The sequence below is a fragment of the Cuculus canorus genome, chromosome 27 (genome assembly GCF_017976375.1).
Source record: "Cuculus canorus isolate bCucCan1 chromosome 27, bCucCan1.pri, whole genome shotgun sequence".
NCBI lineage: Eukaryota > Metazoa > Chordata > Aves > Cuculiformes > Cuculidae > Cuculus > Cuculus canorus.
In genome coordinates, this window is record NC_071427.1 from 2070583 (window position 1) to 2092755 (window position 22173).

At 53.0% G+C, this 22173-nt stretch overlaps 1 protein-coding gene across 9 annotated transcripts in view; it reads left to right on the top strand.

The window, feature by feature from the left end:
- Window positions 1-21623, top strand: part of CTXN1 (cortexin 1) — a 46040-nt gene extending 24417 nt beyond the window's left edge. For 2 of the 9 annotated variants that reach the window (XM_054050404.1, XM_054050405.1), the window contains 3 exons: window positions 13409-13526; window positions 19469-19582; window positions 20066-21623. In XM_054050404.1, the coding sequence (XP_053906379.1) occupies window positions 20199-20486 (288 nt within the window). In that variant the 5' untranslated portion in view covers window positions 13409-13526; window positions 19469-19582; window positions 20066-20198 and the 3' untranslated portion in view covers window positions 20487-21623. Of the gene's footprint in view, window positions 1-7243; window positions 7889-13408; window positions 13527-15321; window positions 15576-19468; window positions 19583-20065 lie in introns of those variants that run through there. The other 7 variants (XM_054050403.1, XM_054050406.1, XM_054050402.1 and 4 more) reach the window with 6 other exon arrangements.
- The last annotated feature ends 550 nt before the right edge of the window (window positions 21624-22173 follow it).

Genomic DNA, 22173 nt, shown 5'->3' on the forward strand with positions numbered 1-22173 from the left:
AGAGCTTGCAGTACCCTCAGCACTCCAGGCTGCCAGCCCAGCCCTGCCCTGAGGAGACAGCTTGCCTGTCAGAGTCTCGACCTACAGAAGTAGTGACTGTGCAGCTTGCTATCACCACCAAGTTTAATAAGGCCGAGTGCACCCATCCTGGGCTGGAGATCCCATTACGTGGGACTGGGTGACCCCCTGTGCTCCCCGTTGGCTTAAGCCTTCCCCTTCCCAGTCAGTGCACAGCAAACAAAAGCTTAGCATCTGCAAATGTTGCTCCTTCTCCTGGGGATCTTGCTAATGAGATGGTGAAGGTCTGTTGCTTTTCCGAGCAGATGTTCACTGGGAGGTTTTTTTTCAGCCAAGGAATTGCTGAAGTTGTTTTACACAGCCTTACTCAGGGACACGGAGGTTAAAGGCAGGAAGGTTCCTGTAGGCGGTTTACCCACTGGTCTGGCCCAGCACGGGGTGTGAATTAGCTGGTTTTGTACGAAAACAGCATTCCTTGGCATTTATGGGATGTTCTCATGCTTATTCACGAGACCTTGCTGAAGATGATACCACCTTCAACCCTGGGCTGAACAATTCCCCAGGTTCTCAATCTGCTCCTCTGGGCTCAGCAGAAATGGAAAGAATCAGAGAATCATAGAATAGTTTGGGTTGGATGGGACCTTAAAGACCGTCCAGTTCCAACCCTGTGCCATGGGCAGGGACACCTCCCACTGGATCAGGGGCTCCAAGCCCCATCCAACCTGGCCTTGAACACCTCCAGGGGTGAGGCAGCCACAAATTCCCTGGGCAACCTGGGCCAGGGCTTCACCGCTCTCATGGTGAAGAAATTCTTCCTTATGTCCAGTCTAAATCTGCCCCTCTCCAGTTTATACCCATTCACCCTCGTCCTATCATCACAAGCCTTTATGAACAGCCCCTCTCCAGCTTTCTTGTAGCCCCTTCAAGTACTGGAAGGTCACTATAAGTTCTCCTCGGAGCCTTCTCTTCTCCGGGCTGAAGAAGCCCAACTCTCTCAATCTGGATGGTGGAGATTGTGGTTTTGGTGAGAAGTCGCCAAACATCTGTGGCACAAAGCCCAGTTAAAAACATCCTCGCCGTCGGGCTTAGAGGCGCTGCTGTGAAGGAAAGATTCGTTTATTCGTGCGTGGGCTGCTCAGGTGTCTTGAAAAGCTGGCAAAGCATCCTGGAGGGCTGGAGACGGCTGTTGGCCAATGTGCCAGTAGTTAAGCTCAGTGAAGCCTCTGAGAGTTGCTGCTCTGGCCTTGGAGCTGGGATTACAGTCAGAGAGTTGAGGAGAATGAAATACATAGTCTTGGATGAAAGACCCCTGGGAAGCTCTGGAGCTCTGGGTTATCTTGATGTGGTCAGCGATGTAGGTGAGAAGAACAGAAGTGATGTGTGAGACGTGGATAACATTTGCTTATTCCCAGCTTGAGGTTACACTGAGCTGTTATTTTGCTGCCTAAGCCCTTCCATCTGCCCTTTCCTCCTTTCATTCCTGCATAACAGACTCCAGAGGCATCTCAGTTCCTTCACGTCAGAGCCAGAATCTGAATTAATAACGTGCTAAGAAAATAAAGACAGTTGAACAGACTTTAAATCAAGGAGAACAGCATGTTAAAGAGTTTGAACAAATCACATTACTTTGTGTGCAGTTTTAGGACTGGCAGAAATAAATCTCGCCGCAATTTATTGATGGTGACAAATTCTTTCAGAAAGAGCCTGCTCAGGGAATGCTTCTCTTTATCACCAGACTCTCTGCGTGAATTATCTAAGACCAGATTAATGTGTCCCAAGGAAGGTGTCAACGCAATTTGTGTGCTGGAGCCTCCGTGTCACCTGGGCTGACACATCAGTTGGATTTATCTGTTGAAAACCACGTCACTTTTTGGATGCTCCTCCCTTTGGCGTTGTGTGGGCCTGGGTTTGGCAGAACCACTTCCAGAGCCAGGTAGATGGGTCGCTGCAAGTGGAGGAGGATGGATCAAGGACATAGCCTGTCTTAGACTGGGCATGAAATCTACTCATGTAGATCCATGACAAGAAAAGAGCAACTGGAAAGCTGTAGGGTTGGTGGCTCAGTTGCTGCCAATGAATTCTTGAGAGTCAGTCACCAGGACTGTCCTCACGGGGCTGGTGGGACCAAGTGCCTGGACTGGTTGAGGGACTTGAGGGTTAGATTGGATATGGGAGAAAGGTTCTTCACCCAGAGAATGGTGGAGCACTGGAACAGCTCCCAGGCACCAAGCTTGACAATGTTCCAGAAGCATTTGGCCAACGCCTTCAGCCCCACGGTGTGAATGTTGGGGTGTCCTGTGCAGGACAGGCTGAGAGAGTTGGGGTTGTTCAGCCTGGAGAAGAGAAAGCTCGGGGGACATCTTATAGTGACCTTCCAGTACCTGAAGGGGCTCCAGGAAAGATGGAGAGGGACTGTTCACAAAGGCTTGTGGGGATAGGATGAGGGGAAATGTATGTAAACTGGAGAGGGGCAGATTTAGACTGGACATAAGGAGGAAATTCTTCACCATGAGGGTGGTGAGACACCGGCCCAGGTTGCCCAGGGAAGCTGTGGCTGCCCCATCCCTGGAGGTGTTCCAGGTCAGGCTGGATGGGCCTTGGGCAGCCTGAGCCAGTGGGATGTCCCTGCCCATGGCAGGGGGATTGGATCTGGATGGGCTTTAATGTCCCCTCCAGCCCAAACTATTTTATGATTCTATGAGTTTCTTCTTTGTTGTTTTCTGCATTACCTGGTCCCTGGAAACCATTGCTCCAGGACCTCTTTCCCCTTCTCATCCTCCTCTAGACTCCTTCCAGCCTCTCAGCCTCTACCCAGAGTTCGCATTCCAGCCCACGAAAAACAGGGAGGTAAAACCCCATCTGCATGAAGGAGTTGGGCTGCAAGGCATGAACTCTTCCACAGGTTGAAGACATTCAGGGTGGTGATGGGAAGTGTCTGTGACCCATGATGGTGACAATGAGGGACAGGGACACCCCAGATGTGCTCAGATTCCTGCAGACTCCCAGCGTGGCTGGGCAAGGAGCTGAGGGACCCCAACGGAGACCTCCAGGGAGAAAAATTCAGCCTTCAGCTGCTTCAGAGCCCGGCCATGGGGGTCACAAGCTGGGCGCTGCATGCCTGCCCTGATCCTGCTATTTACTCAGCAGCTACGCTCCGGCTTAATGGGGAGGGAAGAAGAGAAGTTAATTTATTACCACAAATGACTTTGAAGTAATTAATTGATGTTGTCAAAGGCAAGGAATAATTCCATGGCTGTATAATCCCAGTAGAAAGATACTTCTTGTCCCCTGACAAGGCAGCTTTGATAGAGCTGTTTCACTAACACATGCTGAAATCAGGAAAGGGATATTTTATTTAATGACTCACACTAATTACAGTGAAGCTGGCGTGTTCCCTCTCTGCCCCACGGCAATTGCCGGGTGTTTTGTGCCCACCCCGTGGTGCCAGCCCCGTTCCCCATCCTGCCTGCGGGCACACAGCGAGTCTCAACCTGTGCCACGCAGGTAGGAAAGGTGACCAGCAGGATTGGGCATCCGTGTATGGACCCGGCTGGGATAAAACGGAGCTGGAAATTAGAAGGTTTCTGGCCTTCCGATAAAGGGAAGGAGGATGAAAACAACCTCCCACCTCAAGCAGAGCAGAACTGCTCTTTTAAGGACCTTAAATAGTGGTGCAGCGCTGGTGAGGCTGCATCTCGAATCCTGTGTCGAGGTTTGGGCAACCCCAATACAAGACATTGAGGGGCTGGAGCGTGTCCAGAGAAGGAGAACAGAGCTGGGGAAGGGGCTGGAGCGCAGGGGTTGTGAGAGGGAGCTGAGGGACCTGGGGTTGTTTAGCCTGAAGAAAAGGAGGCTGAGGGGAGACCTTATCACTGTCTGCCGCTCCCTGAAAGAAGGTTAAAGCGAGGTGGGTGTTGGTCTCTTCTCCTGAGTAAGAAGGGATAGGATGAGACGGGATGGCCTCAAGTTGCACCAGGGGAGGTTTAGATTGAATATTAGGAAAAATTTCTTCACTGACAGAGTGGTGAAGCCCTGGCAGAGGCTGCCCAGGGCAGTGGGGGAGTCTCCGTCCCTGGAGGGGTTCAAAGAATGCTTAGATGTGGCACTTCAGGACATGGTTTAGTTGGCACAGTGGGGTTGGGCTGATGGTTGGACTGGGTGATCTAAGGTGGTCGTTTCTAACTGTCATGTTTCCGTGATTTTGTGATTAGCAGATCCATTGTATGACATGGCACATGCGATAGAGCTCCTGTAGCTTTGTCTTCCTCAGCAGTTATGTCTGCTACCTTTGGGGTAAAAGACCAAGTCTTCCCTCATTTTCCTGGCTCTTGTAGAGCCAAGGTTGCAGCAGCTTTTGTTGTGAAATCCTATATTGATTGCTTGTCACTGTGCCCAGCTCCACCCCTTGACGAGAGCTGTGCATCTACCGCAGGAGACGTCTTTCTTTTTTTTTTTTTAAGGAAAATTTTGGCTTAAATGAAACTAGAGGAAAGTTATGTTTCTTTCATGTTGCATTTAAGGTGTCTGTCCTCTAGAACAGAACCTGAAACAACTAATAGTGAAGAGAAATCTCTGCAGAGACCTTAGAGCACCTTCCAGTGCTGAAAGGGTCTCCAGGAAAGCTGGGGAGGGGCTCTGGATCAGGGAGTGCAGGAAGAGGATGAGGGGGGATGGTTTCCAGCTGAAAAAGGGGAGATTGGGATGAGATGAGATCTTAGGGAGAAATGTTTTTCTGTGAGGGTGGGGAGCCCCTGGAAGAGGTCGCCCAGAGCAGTGGTGGCTGCTCCATCCCTGGAGGGGTTCCAGGCCAGGTTGGATGGGGCTTTGAGCCCCTGATCCAGTGGGAGGTGTCCCTGTCCATGGCAGGGGTTGGAACTGGATGGGCTTTGAGGTCCCTTCCAACCCAAACCATTCTATGGTTACCTCTTCATTGGCCCAACATTTGTCCAAGGGACGAAAACGTCTGTTCTTTCGTCTGATGAGATGAGACTGAAACCAGCAATCAGTTTCTCCAAAACCCCCATTTGCCCTCACCCTCAGTCCTGCAGAGGGTGACTCTTTAGCACTCCTGGAGCTCGAGTCCACCATAGCGATTGTGAGGGGTTTCACAGCCTTGAGGTCCAAACGGGGTTGGTGCAGCACATGGGACAGCAAGGCCAAACACTGAAAAACAAAGATAAGGAGAGATGTTGAACTGCTGCCCAGGCAGAGGAAGAAAGAGTGAGTGATTTCGCCACTAATTGCTGTATCACAACGCCGTTGCAGAAGAGGAGGGGCTAATTAAAGTGGCTGAGACAAACTCCTTCCCTGGCAAATCCCAGCTTCAAGTACCTTGACCTTGCAACATCAGTAATGTTCCTTAGCTGTGGATTTGGGGACTTAATCCAGCACTGTCATTAACCTGGTTAATCCCAGGCATTGGTGAGGAGAGCAGAGTCACCTCCTTGGACACCTTCTGGGGTGCGGGAAGGGCTGCTTTGGCTATGCTGAGGCCAAGGGATCTTTTTTGCAAAGGAGGGTCTCCTCCAAAAGACAGCAAAAGTTAAAGCTTGGTCTTTGTCTGGTGACAGCTCCAAATTTGTATCCCAGTCTTGGGTCGGGCACTTAGAGAGCCCCACAAGCCCTTGTGTTCTTCCGTTTGGTCATTGGTAGTGGAGCAGTTTATCTTCAAGAGAATTATATGGACCAAGCTGGCCAAACTTAGATGGTCAAGTAGGAGATCTCAATAGTCCATTATCAACAGTCTGCTGACCAATGCCAGCCACCAAAGCTGCCGCGACTGGTGACACATCCAGTCTGGATTTTCTTAAGACAGCTTCAGCAGAAGCTGTGACAGCAGCAGCCTCTGGAAACAAAGAGGAGTGACCTTTGAGATGTTTCTGTCTTACCTTAGACAAGCAGATGGGGAACGTGGAAGCCTGAGGCCCAGGACAGCTGGTCTTACCACTTCTGCTTTGCACTGAGCTTTCCTGTTCGCTCTCCAAGATGTGGCTTAGAAATGGTAGCCCTGTGCCCCTTCTCTGGCATGGCTTGGTCCTCTCCAGGAGAACCAGTCATAGACCACGACTACTGTAGTTCCCGTTCTGCAGAGGACTTGGAGATGACACGATCATGAGCTATGCAGGTGCTGGAGCGTCTGGAGGACCATGGTTCCTCTCCTCCCTTCTCAGTAATGGTAAAAGTAGCTCTTCGTAGCTGCTGGGGCCAGAAGACTGTGCAGGGAGTGCTCGTGATACTTGCAGATATCAAAGAGCAGGTCAACTATAAAGCATCATTCATGATATCCATAATAGCTTCGCAAAGCTGAACTTGGCTCGCAGGAAGAGTAATGAGCTGCAATTCTCTGCTTGATCAGCTGCCATTACGGAGAAGTCAGCTGCTCCTGAGCTCTCTGGATGAGTCCTGGAAAGGACACTCTCTTCCCTCATTGTCACCCAAGCATGTTGAGAAACGTGTCCTCAGCCCTCGGGAGGGAGGTTCAGCTCAGCACTCCGTACTTTCCAGGAAAGGGGATGGGAGCGTGCCACCAGCCCTGCCAGCCTCAGGGCATTAAGAAATGGAGTTGCTGTATCTGACCTGGCTCGGTTCTTGCTGCCTCACTCCTTGGCAGTCTGCAGCAGCTCAGCACGTTGCCGTCAGCTGTGGCCCAAGTGGCCAAGAAAGCCAATGGCATCTTAGCCTGTATCAGAAACAGCATCGCCAGGAGGAGCAGGGAAGGGATTGTGCCCCTGTACTTGTCATCGCTGAGGCCACACCTCGACTCCTGCGTTCAGTTTTGGGCCTTTCACTACAAGAAAGACATCGAGGGGCTGGAGCGCATCCAGAGAAGGGGATGGAGCTGGGGAAGGGACTGGAGAACAAGGGTTATGTGAGGAAGCTGAGGGACCTGGGGTGGTTTAGCCTGGAGAAAGGAGGCTGAGGGGAGGCCTCGTCACTGTCTACAACTGTCTGAAAGGAGGTTGAAGGGAGGTGGGTGCTGGGCTCTTCTCCCTTAGTAAGAAGCGATGAGAGGAAACGGCCTCAAGTTGCACCAGGGGAGGTTCATTGGACACTAGAAAAAAATTCTTCACAGAAAGGGTTCTCAGGCCCTGGCAGAGGCTCCCAGGGAGGTGGTGGAGTCCCCATCTCTGGAGGGGTTTAAAAGGGGAAGAAGAGGTGCTCAAGGATCTGGTTGAGTAGTGGACAGCTACGATTGGACTTGATGATCTCAAAGGTCTTTTCTAACGAAGGAATTCTATGATTCAGACCAGAGAGAGGTGAGAAGATTTCCGCAGTGGTCCAGCCCTTCTGGAGCAGCAGCCGCCCTTGCTGCAATCCAGTCTCATGAAAAGTCAGAATTTCATTTCTGTTAATGGCCATTAACAGTTAAATTAAAACCTTTAATTGGCGAAACCTGCATGAAGAAAGAAAGGTTTTCATTGAGCCCCGGGCAATGATTTTTGCCTTGAACTGAAGCATCCAAGTGTGCGCTTGCAGTCACTGTCCTCAAAGACGAAAACAGTCATTCCATGCCACAGGGTTTTACCCAGTGCAACCACTGCGGTATTTGACAATATCACTTTGTCAGCACTAAAAAAAAGTGCTTAGATCCCTTTCTGAGATTTATTGCATTTCATAGGTGAATAGATTTTTGATTAGAGAAACACTCCACTTTTTTTTTTCCCCCTTTCGAAAGTGCTTGGCTGAGCGGTGAGATAATGCAAAGGCTGAACCTCATTTAATTATCAAGTCCTTTAGGTCCAGGCAGAACCAAGTCCCTTGCCTGGTGGAATCGGTGCAGCCTCAGCTCAACCTGAATCTCCTGGTGCTTTGCTGGGGCTGTGACTGCGCAGGCTGAGCTGCAGCCTCAAATCCCTGCTCTGAAGTGCAGGTAAGATCGATATTTCTGAATGCCAGCGTCTTCCCTCTGCCTCAGGGAACCCGAGTTTTCCCCTGAGGCTCGTCCAGCATATTTTGTTGTAAGAGGCAAAATTCTTCAGTGGGAGGACATCCTCCAGCTCTGAAACCCTTCCAAGAAGTGAGGGCAGAGTGGGACGCTCCCCACATTGCGATTCCCTCAGGGGTGTACGTTTTAACAGAGACTTAAGGAGACGAGGGGCGATTTCAAGACCAATGTATTAAAGCAGTTGGCGTTGGGCTTCCAGCACAGACACGGCTCGTGCTCAGGACCAGAGAGAGAGAGTAGAGTGCTGGGAAGGGTGAGGAGCAGTGCAGGACAGCAAATAAAACTAGGAGAAAGGAGGACTTTGTGCTCTTGAAGCCTGGGACACCTCCTTGCGGGCACAGGTCGAGCAGGTGCTCAGCTCAGGTGGGCAGATGGGCTGAAAGGGCTGCCCAGGGGGACAGGAGAAGCTCAGCATCTCCCAAAGCTTCACGAGCCACAGCCCACATGTGGACTCTGAACACTCCAGTGTCTCTCCAAGGGGTGTTTTCCACCTCCTATGGCAACAGGCAGAGGTGGCTCCAGGCAGCAGCACGCCCAGATGATATTTTCCTTAAGCTGGCTGTAGACATGGTAGTATTGTCCACTCTTGGTGTCGTTGTCCATTCTTGGTTTCCCAGGCTTTCACATTTGGCTGCAGCAATGTGGCTCTTTCTGGTGTGCAGGTGACAGCACGCGCTGCCTTGTCTCTCAGCTGCAGTGCACAGTGCAGTGTTCCTTTAGCACCATTTTCACATCGTGGTAAAGTGTTTCCTTGTTTTGTTTTTTATTTTTTAATTAGATGGGGTTTTTTTTTCAATGTTTCTCACCTGTCTGGAGCGCAGGTGGGCGGTCAATCAGAGAGAAAGCTGAAAGTTTTACCTGCATGCATTCAGCGCGCACATACACCCATCCAACCTCCTGCAGGTACCTTGGGAGACGTACGAGAGATATCCTGCAAATGCTGCAGGCATGGGGATGATGTGGTTGAGAGCAGCCCTGAGGAGAAGGACTTGAGGTGCTGGTCAATGAGAAGCTTGACATGAGCCAACAACGTGCACTCGCAGCCCAGAAGGCCAACCGTGTCCTGGGCTGCATCCAAAGCAGCGTGGCCAGCAGGGGGGGAGGGGATTCTGCCCCTCTGCTCCTCTGTTGGGAGACGTCATCTGGAGGATTGTGTCCAGTTCTGCAATCCTAGACGTAAGAAGGAGATGGAGCTGTTGGAACGGGTCCAGAGGAGGCTACAAAGATGATCCGAGGGCTGGAGAACATCTGCTATGAGGACAGGCTGAGGGAGCTGGGCTTCTTCAGCCTGGAGAAGGCTCAGAGGAGATCTTATAGTGACCTTCCAGTACCTGGAGGGGCTACAGGAAAGCTGGAGAGGGGCTGTACACAAAGGCTTGTGGTGATAGGACGAGGGGGAATGGGTATAAACTGGAGAGGGGCAGATTTAGACTGGACATGAGGAGGAAATTCTTCACCATGAGGGTGGGGAGGCCCTGGCCCAGGTTGCCCAGAGAAGTTGTGGCTGCCCCATCCCTGGAGGTGTTCAAGACCAGATTGGATGGGCCTTGGGCAGCCTGATCCAGTGGGATGTCCCTGCTCCTGGCAGAGGGGTTGGACCTGGATGATCTTTAAGGTCCCTTCCAATTCTAACTATTCTATGATTCTATGATCTGGGTCTGGTAGGGCTGGAAGCTTCTGGGCCAGAGGAGACCTGCTTGGTCTCTAAAAGAGGCCACCAGGTAGAACAGTAAAAGTAGCTGCCACTGTTGCAGCAAGGAGTGAGCCCCATGCCTGGAGTGTCCGGGAAGAATCATAGAATCATGGAATGGTTTGGGTTGGAAGTGACCTCAAAGCCCATCCAGTTCCACCCCCTGCCATGGGCAGGGACACCTCCCACTGGATCAGGGGCTCCAAAGCCCCATCCAACCTGGCCTGGAACCCCTCCAGGGATGGGGCAGCCACCACTGCTCTGGGCAACCTGGGCCAGAGCCTCCCCACCCTCATTGTAGAAGAATTTCTTCCTATTGTCTCATCTAAACCTTCCCCCTCCAACTTAAAGCCATCGGACTCCATTTAAAACCATTTACTTTGACTCCGAAAGAATTCAAAAGAATCCAAAGCGAACTAAATTGCAATAGTTCAAGTTCACGCTGTACCCAGGCTTTCCTGCTGCTCCCAGATTCTCTGGTCCCTGTGCTTTTGGGAAGGTGTTGGCTGGGATGTGGCACCCCTGACTGCTCACCACTCTTGCTCGGTGCAAAAAGAGCAGTCGGTGCCACAGATGCTCTGCTGGAGACAATCCCAGCAAAGGAAATCCTGTCCAACCCATAACACGTTGCAGCTCCTGGAGAGCCCTCAGCTGTAGTAATTGTGTTTGCACAAACAACCCTCATCAGTTTAAAGAAGATAAAAGCAGCAGGAGCTCATTGAGATGCAGCACAGTCTGCACCACGGAGCAGAGCTGCTGTTACCGGAGCAGAGGGACAGAGAACCCCATGGATGGCTTGGGATGGTCCTTTCCAGGGTGCTGGCTCCAGCTTGGGTCTCTCCGGCACCTCTGAGCGTTGCATCCAGAGAGCTTTTGAGAGAGGAGAAAGCCTGGGGAAGGCGCTGAGAAGCCTTCTCCACAGATTTAGCTTAGGAACAGTAGAGAAGGCTGGAGAAGACTTCTTCACAGAAACCACGTTCAACTGCCGGGGCACCCGGAGAGGGGTTGGTTTGTGCTTCCTTGTCTTCACAGCCCAACAACGCAGGGCAAAGGGGGACTGGGAAAGACACTGTCACTCAGAGAGGGTTGGGGCGATGGGTAAATGAGCCACGGGGAAGCCCACAGGGTCTGAAAAACAAGCAGCTGCTGGAAATGAGGAAAATACATGCCATCGTCTCAGGGCCCAACTGCTGTTGTGAGCTTGGACACCATGCTGGACACCAGCTCGGAGGTCTCATCCTGACGGGGGGCTGTGATGTCTGGGACCTGGCAAGGTGACACAGCTTAGGATGGTGCCTGAGACACATGAAAATCATTGCTGTGAGAGGCAAAGCTGGGGTCAGACTGGGCTGGACTGGGGTTGAGTTGAGAGGAACAGGGTGAACTGCGTGGAGGATACTCTGCTGGGGGGACTCCAAGGGTCTTTGTCACAACAGGTTCTGCGGCTTGTAGGGAACAGCCAGTGCTACCACAGAGCACAAAAGGCTCCCACGACTCTTCCATGAGCAGATGTGAAGGTGGCCTTCAGGAACTGTTCATTCCCACCCTCCCAGGCCTGCTGGAGGACAGCTGACTCGCAAAGAAATATTAATTTTGCATGGAAGGCCACTAATGTGTCCTCTCTCCCCTTTGCCCCAGGCAGTGAGCGTTCCCCGCTCTGATTAAGTGTGAAAATGCTCTCCGTAGGCACCTTTCGGAGAAACCGTTTCAATTAGCAGTTGAGATGGATGGCGCAGGAAATTGGGTGGTTATTTCCAGATATTTACAATGAATCACCTCTTTGTAGGAAAGGGCCACGCTGCTCTGGGCCAAAGGACCTAGGAATCACAATTATGCTCCTGCGGTACCATTACACATCAAGGAGTTCGCTTTTATGGTTTGATGATTGATTTCTTTGGCAGGATAAATCTTTGCACTGGGGAAATCGCTGAAATTGTAAAGAGGAAGCGGCGTGGGGAGGGATTGCATCAGCTCCCAAACAGCTACAGGCAAACTTGGCATCTAACTGACATTTCTAGGTGCCCCCAACAGCCAGCTGGAAGCCTTTCTGTCCTCTCCTCAGCACCCAGATGAGGAGAGAAGAGTCTATTTTTCTCCAGAGCAAGTAGAAGTGATTTTTCCCCATGGTTCCACTCACATGAAGTCTTCTCCTCATCCTACCTACCTCTATCCCCTTGGATACAGGGGGACCTGAGCTCTACACCAGGACCTGAGCTCTCTTCTGTTCTCTCTTTCAAGGGGGTGTGTGCAAGGATTTGCTGTTCTTCAGGTGCCGGGAGCCCTTTGTAGCCAAAGCAGTGGTGGCTTAGTGGACAAATTGTGCTCAAAGGGGCATCTTGGTCCTACGGCTTGACCTGAAAATCTTTCCAGAGTGGATGGGAATCACAGAATCACAGAATGGTTTGGGTTGGAAGGGACCTCAAAGCCCATCCAGTCCCACCCGCTGCCATGGGCAGGGACACCTCCCACTGGATCAGGGGCTCCAAGCCCCATCCAACCTGGCCTGGAACCCCTCCAGGGATGGGGCAGCCACCGCTGCTCTGGGCAACCTGGGCCAGGGCCTCCCCCCCTCACAGCAAAACATTTCTGCCTAAGATCTCATCTCAATCTCCCCTCTTTCAGCTGAAAACCATTCCCTCTCATCCAATCCCTGCACTCCCTGATCAAGAGTCCGTCCCCAGCTTTCCTAATCCTTCTTGCTGGGGCTCTGGGAGGAGCTCAGGCAGCCAAGAGCTCAGAGGATTTGATGGTGAGACTGAGTATATTTACGTGTGGGTCATTTTTCATTTCCTGACCTCCTGCTGGCAAAGACCTGGACCTTCTTATTGCTTTTAGCTTTGAGGATGCTCCTTGAAGCTGGGTGTGGGTAATGACCTTCTGATCAGTCTGTCCCGGTCATGGTGACCGACCACCTGGTGCTAGTTCTTCCTCCACACTGCATCTCATCAGCCCAGGCTCTAAGGTTCCTGTTATCTTCTCCAGAGTGGAAAAAAACATCTTTGGAGTTTACTGGTATAGATCTGGCTCACAGAGGTGGTGAGGGCACGCAGGTGGGAGGCGGCAGTGGGCAGAGCTAGTGACGCACGCTCGGTTTTTACGGTTGGACTTGGTGATCTCAAAGGTGTTTTGGAACCTAGTGATTCTATCCTCTGGGAGCTTGTGTGGGGCAAGGCTGCACTGGGTTCCTGGGTCAGGTCCAGGCATGTAGTCAGATTCCTGGAGAGTTCCCAGAGCCTGGGCATGTTTCCTTCTGAGCTGGGTGTGACTCTATGCGAGCCCGCCAGCTCTTCGCATCCCAGAAAGCTGGATTGCTGCTCCAGTTTGGGATGAGCAGGTGCACAGGGGGCTGCAGTGAGGTTTTTGCAGTCCTTGCAGTCAGCTGGGCTCCAGTTTGATGCGCGGTCTCTTGTCCTGGGTGCAGCAGGATCTCGCCTGGATGAGCGGCTGTGCCTGCCTCGCAGGGATGCTCTGCTTGCTCTGGAGCATCTCAGGCTGCCAGGGCTGGGGCTGTGGCTCTGGGACAGACACCAACAGAGGTCTTGGAGGAGCTGCGATGCAGATGCAGTGCCCTGGGGATCTGAGGGGCTTTTTGAGGGGAAAAAAAGGGCTTCAGGAGCCCGGGGACAGGCAGCTTCAGCCCCCAGCCTTGCGCTCTCCCACGATCTGCCTTTCCCAGGCAGGCAGCTCACGAAACTTCTCTCTTCTCCAATTGCTGTGCTCCACCTTTTATTCTAATTGATTCTGCATCGCCATAGGAACCTGCTCCAGCGTGAGTGAAGAGCAGCTGCCTTCCCTGTGCACTCTCCAGGAGAGAGGCGGCTGCTCCTTCCCTTGAGATGGCAAGTGATGAAGCCAAGAGTCCACGCCGGCCAGGTACCATCCACGCCCCATCCCTTCTCCAACACTCACGCTTTGGGGAGAAGAGCCAGGGAATGAAAGCTGGGGTGGTTCCCTCTGTGCTCAGCTGCCAGGAACCTCCCCTGGCCATGGAGCCCAGGAGATGGCTCTGTTTGTCTGGTGCTGGGCTCTGGTGTAGCTTCTGATGGTGGTTGTCCAGTCTGGATGGAGGTGGCAGGAGGCTGGGCTTTGAGGTAGGGTGGATGGCAGCGATGCTTACTGGGGGTTTATCTTCTTCCCACGTGGGAGACTGGGCTTTGGGATTTGAGGGGTGGGATCGGCCTCTCATGGGGGTTTATCTTCTTCCCACGTAGCTTGGTTTGACAGTGGTGGGATTTCCATGTGTTCTGGAATGACCAAGGGGAAAAGATGTGAAGGATGTGCTGCTTCCCTTGGCCAGGCTTCCCTTGCACCCCAAGGGAACCAGGGATCGCAGAGCCTGGGATCTGGGAACAGGAATCTCTGCTTTGCTGGGACTGAGCTAAACCTCCTTCTTGGTTGAAGGGTTGTCCTCTTTGCTGGGTGGATGGGGCATCCCTCACACTCAGTGTCTCATGCTCCTCCCCTGACCTGATCCGCTCAGTTCTCCCCTCCGTGTCCATGGTCTGCTCATCTTCCTGTAACTGCTGACCGTGGCTGCAACCCTGCCCTGTCCTTGCTGGGACAACCCCTCCCTGGTGGCTGCACGGGTTTGGAGAAGAAGGTGGCTCTCCCGTTAGCCATGGGCTGGTTTAGCAGAAGGCTGGCTAAGTTCTTACACCAGAATTTGGGGTGCAGATGGGCTGGGATGGAGTTCCAGCCTTTCCTGCCTTTCCTTGTGGAGGAAGGTGCTTGAAGAGAGGTGTTGTGGACAGGCTTTAGAGCATGAAGGGCCATCTGTCTACATCAGACCAACTGGGGGATCCTTCTGAGACTTGGGATCTTCCTTGGGTACAGGTCCTGGAGCTGCTCCAGACCCATGGCAGGATGTCTCGTGAACCCTTCTCTTGTCCACACGCTGAGCCCTCACAGGTCAGGTGATGGAGAGGGACTGAGAGGGTTCAGGAAGGAGCTCCGTGGATCAAGCACGGACAGGGAGCCCAGCCATGGGCTGTGGTACCTCGGCAGCAACCGGCACTGCCTGTACGGTGAGGGTGAAACACACCCCACAGGCGGTACCGACACAGCCAGGCTGAAGGTGGGGAGCTCTCAGCATCCCTCCTGGGACCAGGGATGTTCAGTGGGGTTTAAGGCTCCGGCACCTCCTTGGCAGCACTAAAAGGAAGGCTGAGAACAGGAGGTTGCACATCCCTGGAATGGGATCCTGCTGAGCCTGGCTGTCTGCTGAGGAAGGACAGAGGAGATGGCCCCTGCGTGAGACGTGCGGCGTTTGGTGGCAAAGACAGGAGCAGGTTTCCAGGGACGACACAGGCTTTGAGATGCATAGGAAGGGAAGACAGAAATCCATCGGGATAGATAAATGTATCTGGATAGCTTTCAGCCCTAGTTGTTCACAGGTCCAGGGTGCATCCTGTAAGGCAGCTGGAGAACACAGCCCTGTGTTCTCAGCATCTTCCAACCAGGAGGTTCCCAACGCTCTTTAATATGGGGTAGAAATAGCTCTGAGGACACAATGCAGCTCTTTGCTCCAGGGCCCTGCATCCCCTTGGAAGTTCAGCTTTCTCCGGCAGAGCCGCGGGGTTGTGCTAACGGTGGCAGCACACAGCAGCCCAGTGGGATTCATTCGTTTGAACCAACATTTACTGAAAAAGGCAATGTAAACCCTGCACAGAATGCAGCTGCTCGGTGTAACGGTGCCAGGCACAAGAGTTCGCCTCCCAGAAAGGCATCCAACTGCCTCCAACCAGCAGGGACGTGCAGATCGCCTCGGACAGACGCACCCTGTGCTTCGGAAGCGCAAAACGACCGAGGGAGCACCACAGCCCTGCTGTATTTGCAAGTAGAACCTTTTTTCCCCCGTCTCTCAGGAGCTTAGGTCCTAGAAATCCTCCTGCTTCGGCAGAAACTCATTTGCCTGCAGTCCTGGTGAGGGTGTTTGCTTGCCTATCTCCTTGGCGATCGCCTTTGCTGGGTGCTTACAACAGGCGGTTGTGCACCTTGTGCAGTGATACAATGAATATTAACCAAGGGGAGCAGACACAGCGAGTTCTGTGAGTCCATCAGCTCCCAAGGAGCCGCAGATGTGCTCTCAGCCCTTCGCTGGAGCCTTAGGTTAGAGCTTACGCTACGCTGCTCCCCTGCCCTGCTCGTTTTGGCCATAGAACCATCCTTGCTAGACATTCCCTGGACCCTGGATGCATCCCTCTCTTGAATTCTTCTCCTAGATGTCTCAAATAGATTTGTACCGGGAGCAGCAGTAAGGCTGTGCTTGTCAAAGCAGGGTTATTTTAGCACCATCCTAATGAATTTGCTCCAGTTCTTATTCTGCGCGCAGTCATTTTATTTTGGTCGCAACGAAAGCTTCATCTGAATGTAAGCATTTTAGCCCCTCCTCGCTCTCCTCCATCAAAACTACCTGCACCTTCTCCTTTTGAGACATAAATCTCATTTCTCATTGTTATATAATTGCAAATGTCTATTTTTGGTGATAAAAGTACTAAGTTGGGTACATTTAAGTAGGTAAACTGAGTGATTCACTAGCTGTTGGACTGCGTCCACGACGCCGTGCAATTAAACCCTGCTCCGCTGTGGCTTATGTCCTGTCATCTTCCAGTTCCATTCTTTAAGCAGATCAAGTCTTTCTGGTGCAAACGTGCTTTATTGTGCAAATCAAGTTGGTCTTTTTTAATTCCTGCTGATAAAATGCACCCCTTTCAGTGCCTGATGTTGCAAGGATGATTTAGTTAACCTCCCGGCACCCTGAGACCCATGGCTTGGAGAGCCACGTTGTCACCTGAGCTGAGACTGAGAGGGACCTCATAGCAGTTTACAGCTTCCTCACAAGAAGAGGAGCAAGTGCTGAGCTCTTCCCTCTGGTGACTGATGATAGGACCTGAGGGGACGGCAGGAAGATGGTCCAGAGGGGCATTAGGTTGGACATTTGGAAAAGAATCATAGAATCATAGGATAGTTTGGGTTGGAAGGGACCTTAAAGATCATCCAGTTCCAACCCCCCTGCAGTGAGCAGGGACATCCCACTGGCTCAGACTGCCCAAGGCCCATCCAACCTGGCCTTGAACACCTCCAGGGATGGGGCAGCCACAGCTTCCCTGGGCAACCTGTTCCAGTGTTTCACTACTCTCACGGTGAAGGAATTTTTCCTTATGTCCAGTCTAAATCTGCCCCTCTCCAGGTGATACCCATTCCCCTTCTTCCTATCCCCACGAGCCTTTATGAACAGCCCCTCCCCAGCTGTCTTGTAGCCCCTTTCAATACTGGAAGGTCACTATAGATCTCCTCAGAGTCTTCTCTTCTCCAGGCTGAATAAGCCCATCTCTCTCAGCCTGTCCTCACACGGAAGGTTCTCCAGCCCTCCAATCATCTTTGTAGCCTCCTCTGGACCCGTTCCAACAGCTCCATCTCCTTCTTATGCTGTGGATTCCAGAACTGGACACAACACTCCAGATGAGGTCTCCCAGGAGAGGAATGGAGGGGCAGAATCCCCTCCCTCCCTGCTGGCCACGCTGCTTTGGATGCAGCCCAGGACACGGTTGGTTTCTGGGCTGTGAGCACACATTGCCGGCTCATGTCAAACTTCTCATCAATGAGAGAAGGTTCTTCCCCCAGAGGGTGGTGGAGCAGTGGAACAGCTTCCCAGGGGCGCAGTCAAGTGCCAAGCTTGACAGTATTCTGGAACCTTCTGGCCAACGCCCTCAGATCCAGGGTGTGAATGTTGAGGTGTCCCGTGCAGGGACAGGATTGGACTCGACGATCCTGGTGGGTCCCTTCCAGCTGAGGACATTCTGTGGTTCCCTGCTCCCCATCCTGGAGCCACACAGACGCAGAGCAGAGCACAGCTATGCCGAGGCTCCCGGCGTCATCTTTTCCTTGATTGTGGGACTGTTTGAAGGAGGAACAGGTTTCTGAGCAAGATTACTTCACTGTAAATTGGAAGTAAGCAACCTCCAAAACGTTAGTATCCAGAAATTTCTTTCCGGCTGACACAGATGACTTTTTCCACTTGTTTTGCCTAAATAGGCTCGGATTCAGCTTGGGACACTTCTTGTGCCTTCCCATCCGCTGCCAATCTTTAGGTCTTGACTCCTGGTCAAAAACCTGCAAGGATTTAAAGGGTGGAAGAAGTGCCGGGGTGTAGTCCAGGGAGCAGGATGAGTCATGCCAACGCTGAGCAGCCCCAACCCTGCTGAGCTCCCATAGCCGCCCATCGCTGCCCACTCAGCTTCTCAGTTCGGAGGTGTCTGCAGTAGGAAGGGTGAGCCCTCCACAGCAGATGGCATCCTGCATCGGTAAACACCGCTCTCTACTTCTTTCTCATTAAATATCTCATTAGATATCTGCCGTTCCCAAATTAACATTTAATTCGTGTTTCATACCCAGAAAAATCTCACCGCGGCGTTGCTGAATTGTTGACAGCGATCGTCTTCCTTCGTGAGTTCTGGCCCTATTAAGCAATTTCCTTGCTCGTGTATTCTTTTTAGTTACTAAGGGAACATGAATCTTAATAAAACTCAATCAAATGTTCCTTAAATAACAACTGCCTTCATTTAACCGGCTTATCAGCCATTTGCTGCTCTGCTCAAAATTCCAGGGAAATTAAGATCCAGTTCTTCACGCAGTAACAAAAAAGCAGAGCATCTCAAATGTGAGGGAAATCCGTTATGATAGAATCATGGAATGGTTTGGGTTGGAAGGGATCTTAAAGATCATCCAGTTCTGACCCCCTGCCATGGGCAGGGACATCTTCCACTGGATCAGGGGCTCCAAACCCCATCCAACCTGGCCTGGAACCCCTCCAGGGATGGGGCAGCCACCACTGCTCTGGGCAACCTGGGCCAGGGCCTCCTCAACCTCATTGTGAAGAATTTCTTTCTAATGTCCAACCTAAATCTTCTCTCTTTCAATTTGAAGCCATTTCCCCTTGTCCTATCACTCTATGCCTCTGGAAAAAGTCCCTCCCCAGCTTTCCTGGACCCCCCTTCAGTCCTGGAAGCTGCTCTAAGGTCTCCCCAGAGCCTTCTCCTCTCCAGGCTGAACAACCCCAACTCTCTCAGCCTGTCCTCATAGCAGAGCTTCTCCAGCCCTCAGATCATCTCCGTGGCCTTCTCTGGATCCGTTCCAACAGTTCCGTATCCCTCTTATGTTGGGGATCCCAGAACTGGACACAGGAGTCCCGGTGGGGTCTCACAGAAGTGGATCAGAGGGGGAGAATCCCCTCCCTCGCCCCGCTGGCCACGCTGCTTTGGATGCATAACACAGACTATAGCACCAGGGATATTCTTTAGCAAAAAATCTTGTATTTTGTCCTGGATGTGCCCGTTCTGCCCTGTAATTTTGATGGGAACCTGTTGGGCATCTCCGTTATTTGTGCTTGAGTCACTTACATTGCAGCAGGGCCTGTCCTAAGCATCTCTGGCAGCAGAAACGATGAAGGAGGGTTTTCTTAACCCAGACGGGTTCAGGAGAACCATGAATCTCCCTTGAGCACAGAGAAAGACTTTGCCTTTTCATTTCCCACTGATATTGCCTGGGAGGACGGGGGATGCTTTGGCTGTTCCCTGGTATCTCCCGCTGGAGATCTGTTTCTTGATCTTCTTTCCACAGCGCTGAGAGCAGTGGGGCTCCAGGATGCCGCAAGGGGAAGTTGGTGTTGGTGTTCCTCTGGGTGAACTCCATCCAGTGCTGGTCTGGCAAGAGACACTGAGAACTTGAGTTGCCTTCTGATGTTTTGCTCTGATTGCTAATGCCTATGGTCCTTTTAACATCTTCTGCTCTCTTTGTCCTTCTGTTTGTATACCTAGCCCAAGAAAGCTGGATCCTGGAGACCTTTCCTCAGTGATGTGGCTGTTTGGACGCAGCCTTCTCCTCCTTCTGCTGCAGTAGCAATGCTAACATCCCCGTGGAGCTGCAGTGAGGTAGGTGCCTTCCTTCTCCATCTGGACTCATGTCCTTCTATACCAGGTACGAAAACAAAAGAGGGGAATACAACAGCTGGACACGAGTCATTCCATGGGAGAGGGCAAAGTCTAAGCTTGTGTCCGTCTTGGGAGAACTTCAAGACCAGAAGAGATAAAGCCTTGAGCAGCGCACTCTGACTCCACAGATGAGGTCCTTTTCAGTGGGAATCCTCCTGTGCTTCAGGACATCTGATCCAAAAGGGTCTTGCAGCACAAAGCTTGATAGGTGGGCACTCTTTCCAGAGGGATTTATGATTGGAGAGGCAAACTCTGCACCCATCCCATCCCATTGTACCACTTGTGAGTGGATTCTTGAGCTTCCTAGAAAGCCGAGATCCACTTGTGAACCCCCCTGCCCTTCCCTGTCCCTGGTTATTTAGCAGTGTTTCTGTAGCCCTTGGCCAATTCCTCTTCCCTCACCATCTCTGCCTTCCCCTCCAGGAGGTCCTGGCCTGGGCAGGAGCGAATCCCCAGCTCGGCGTGGCAGCACCGGTGCCGATGGAGTAACCCGTGCTCTGGGTGCGTGGGCGCAGCGGGAGGCTGAAGCTGGCTGCCCGCGCCCCGGCGCGGCCGAATGCGCCCTGCCCACACGCTCCTCGCCTCTGCCATGAATGATGCATCGACGATGGATTATGAACTGCTCTCCCCGTCTTTGGTTGAGCACCCAGCCGGAGCTGCGGGTATGGATGCCGAGCAGAAAACCGTCTTTGCCTTTGTCATCTTCCTCCTGGTCTTCTTGGTGATACTGATGGTGCGCTGCTTCCGCATCCTGCTGGACCCCTACAGCCGCATGCCCGCCTCCTCCTGGACTGACCACAAGGAGGGGTTGGAGAGGGGCCAGTTTGACTACGCCCTGGTGTAGAGGGCGAGGATGGGGCGAGCCTGGGTGCTCCGTGTGCCTCCCACCCCAGCTGGCCCCAGCCCCGGCCCCCCCTTCCTCTGTGGTGTCACCCCCGGCCAGCAGAGATGCTCTGGGCAGGGCGGTGAGGTCAGGCTCTCGTCCAGTGTGGGTTTTCTAGGGGTTTCTCTCTTTTCTAAGCACTTTTCAGTTCTCTTCGCGGTCGACGGGACTCTTGGAGAGATGGATTGGAAGGGTGATACGACGACGCGTGGCCGCTGCTGCCCACCGTGGCCCCGGGCAGCGTCGTGTGCTGCAGGGAGAGGCAGGAGGCGATGGGACAGGGCATGGCGGGACCTGCCCTCAGCCACGGCCCCCGGGGCTCCTGGTCTGGTGCCAGCCCAGAGCTTTGACCCCCACCTCCTCCTGCCCCCCGTGTTTCTTTCACCCGCGTCCTCTGGGGAGCGCTGACTGTGGTCCAGTGCGTGCGTGCGTGTGTGTCCTGTAATTCAGCTGTGTCTGTCGGGGGGTTTGTAGGCACCAGACCCAAGTGCTGGCTTTGTTCCTCTCTGTGTGGCAGCCCTAAGTGCCCCCCACCACGAGTGAGGGGGAGATGGAGACCTCCCCTGTCCGCAGCCCCCTTTTGGCCCTGCAGCCTGCTCTCTGCTTTACACCGTAGTGACCTCTCCCTGTTCAGCTGGTGGAAATGGTCTGAGCAAGGTGCAGTCGTGCAGCTCCCTGCCGACCTGCCTGGGTAGCCCTTCTGGGACCTCAAAAGGGATCAAAGGTCCCACACGACACTTGGGAGAAGCTTCTTAGCCAGCCCAAGCCTGGCAGCCTCCCAGCAGTGTCTCACCTGGGCCAGTCCCTGCTCCAGCAGGATCTGGGTGGCTTCCCCTTGTCCAGGGGTTGGCCGGCCCTTCCCTGGCCATCCTGCATCTGGCTATCAGAAGGGCTGTGGAAGTAGCCGAGGGGAAAACAAGGTTGTCCTCCTGCCCCTCTGTGGAAACATGCCTGGTGAAGAGGGGCGCTGCAGGTAGCCCCAGGGCTAGCAAAACCCATGGTGGGTTGTGGCTGGGGGCCACTTTGTACCAAGAGATTTGAGCCCATGTGGGGGAGAACCTCTTCTCTCACCATGGAAATAAAGCTGCACTGTGCTGACCCCAAACAGCTCTTCCTCTGCTCTTTGATGCTTCCCAGTAGGCACTTGGAGGAGAACTGGCTGCTCCCAAGCGGTGGTGTTCTGCCCCATCTCTCGGCCCAAGCCAAGACCCCACAGCTCTCGGCATCAAGGATGGGTCCCATGTGGGACAGGACTTTCACCACCAGTCAGTGGTGCTGTGGGTGTCTGCACCCAAGCATGGGCAGAAGGTGCTCTTTGGCCAAGGTGTGGCACCTGGGGCAGCGTTGCTGAGCAGGGACGGTCACATCCTGGCCGTGGCCCCTGCAGGATCCGTGCGCTGTGCCTGGTTGAGTCTTATCCATCTGTCTGTGTCTGCGCAGGCAGCAGCCTGGTAGGTTCTGCTGCATCGAGAAGGACCCTCTGAATGTGTTGGAACAGGTCATCCTTTGAGACTTCCCTGGATTGCAGGAGCACCGACATGGAGAGGCAAGGAGTGACGGCTGGGTGCTGCGGAGAAGTGGCAGGACATGGGCACCCAGCGCACCCTGCTTCTGTGCCTCCTCTATCATCTCTCCCCACCACCCAACG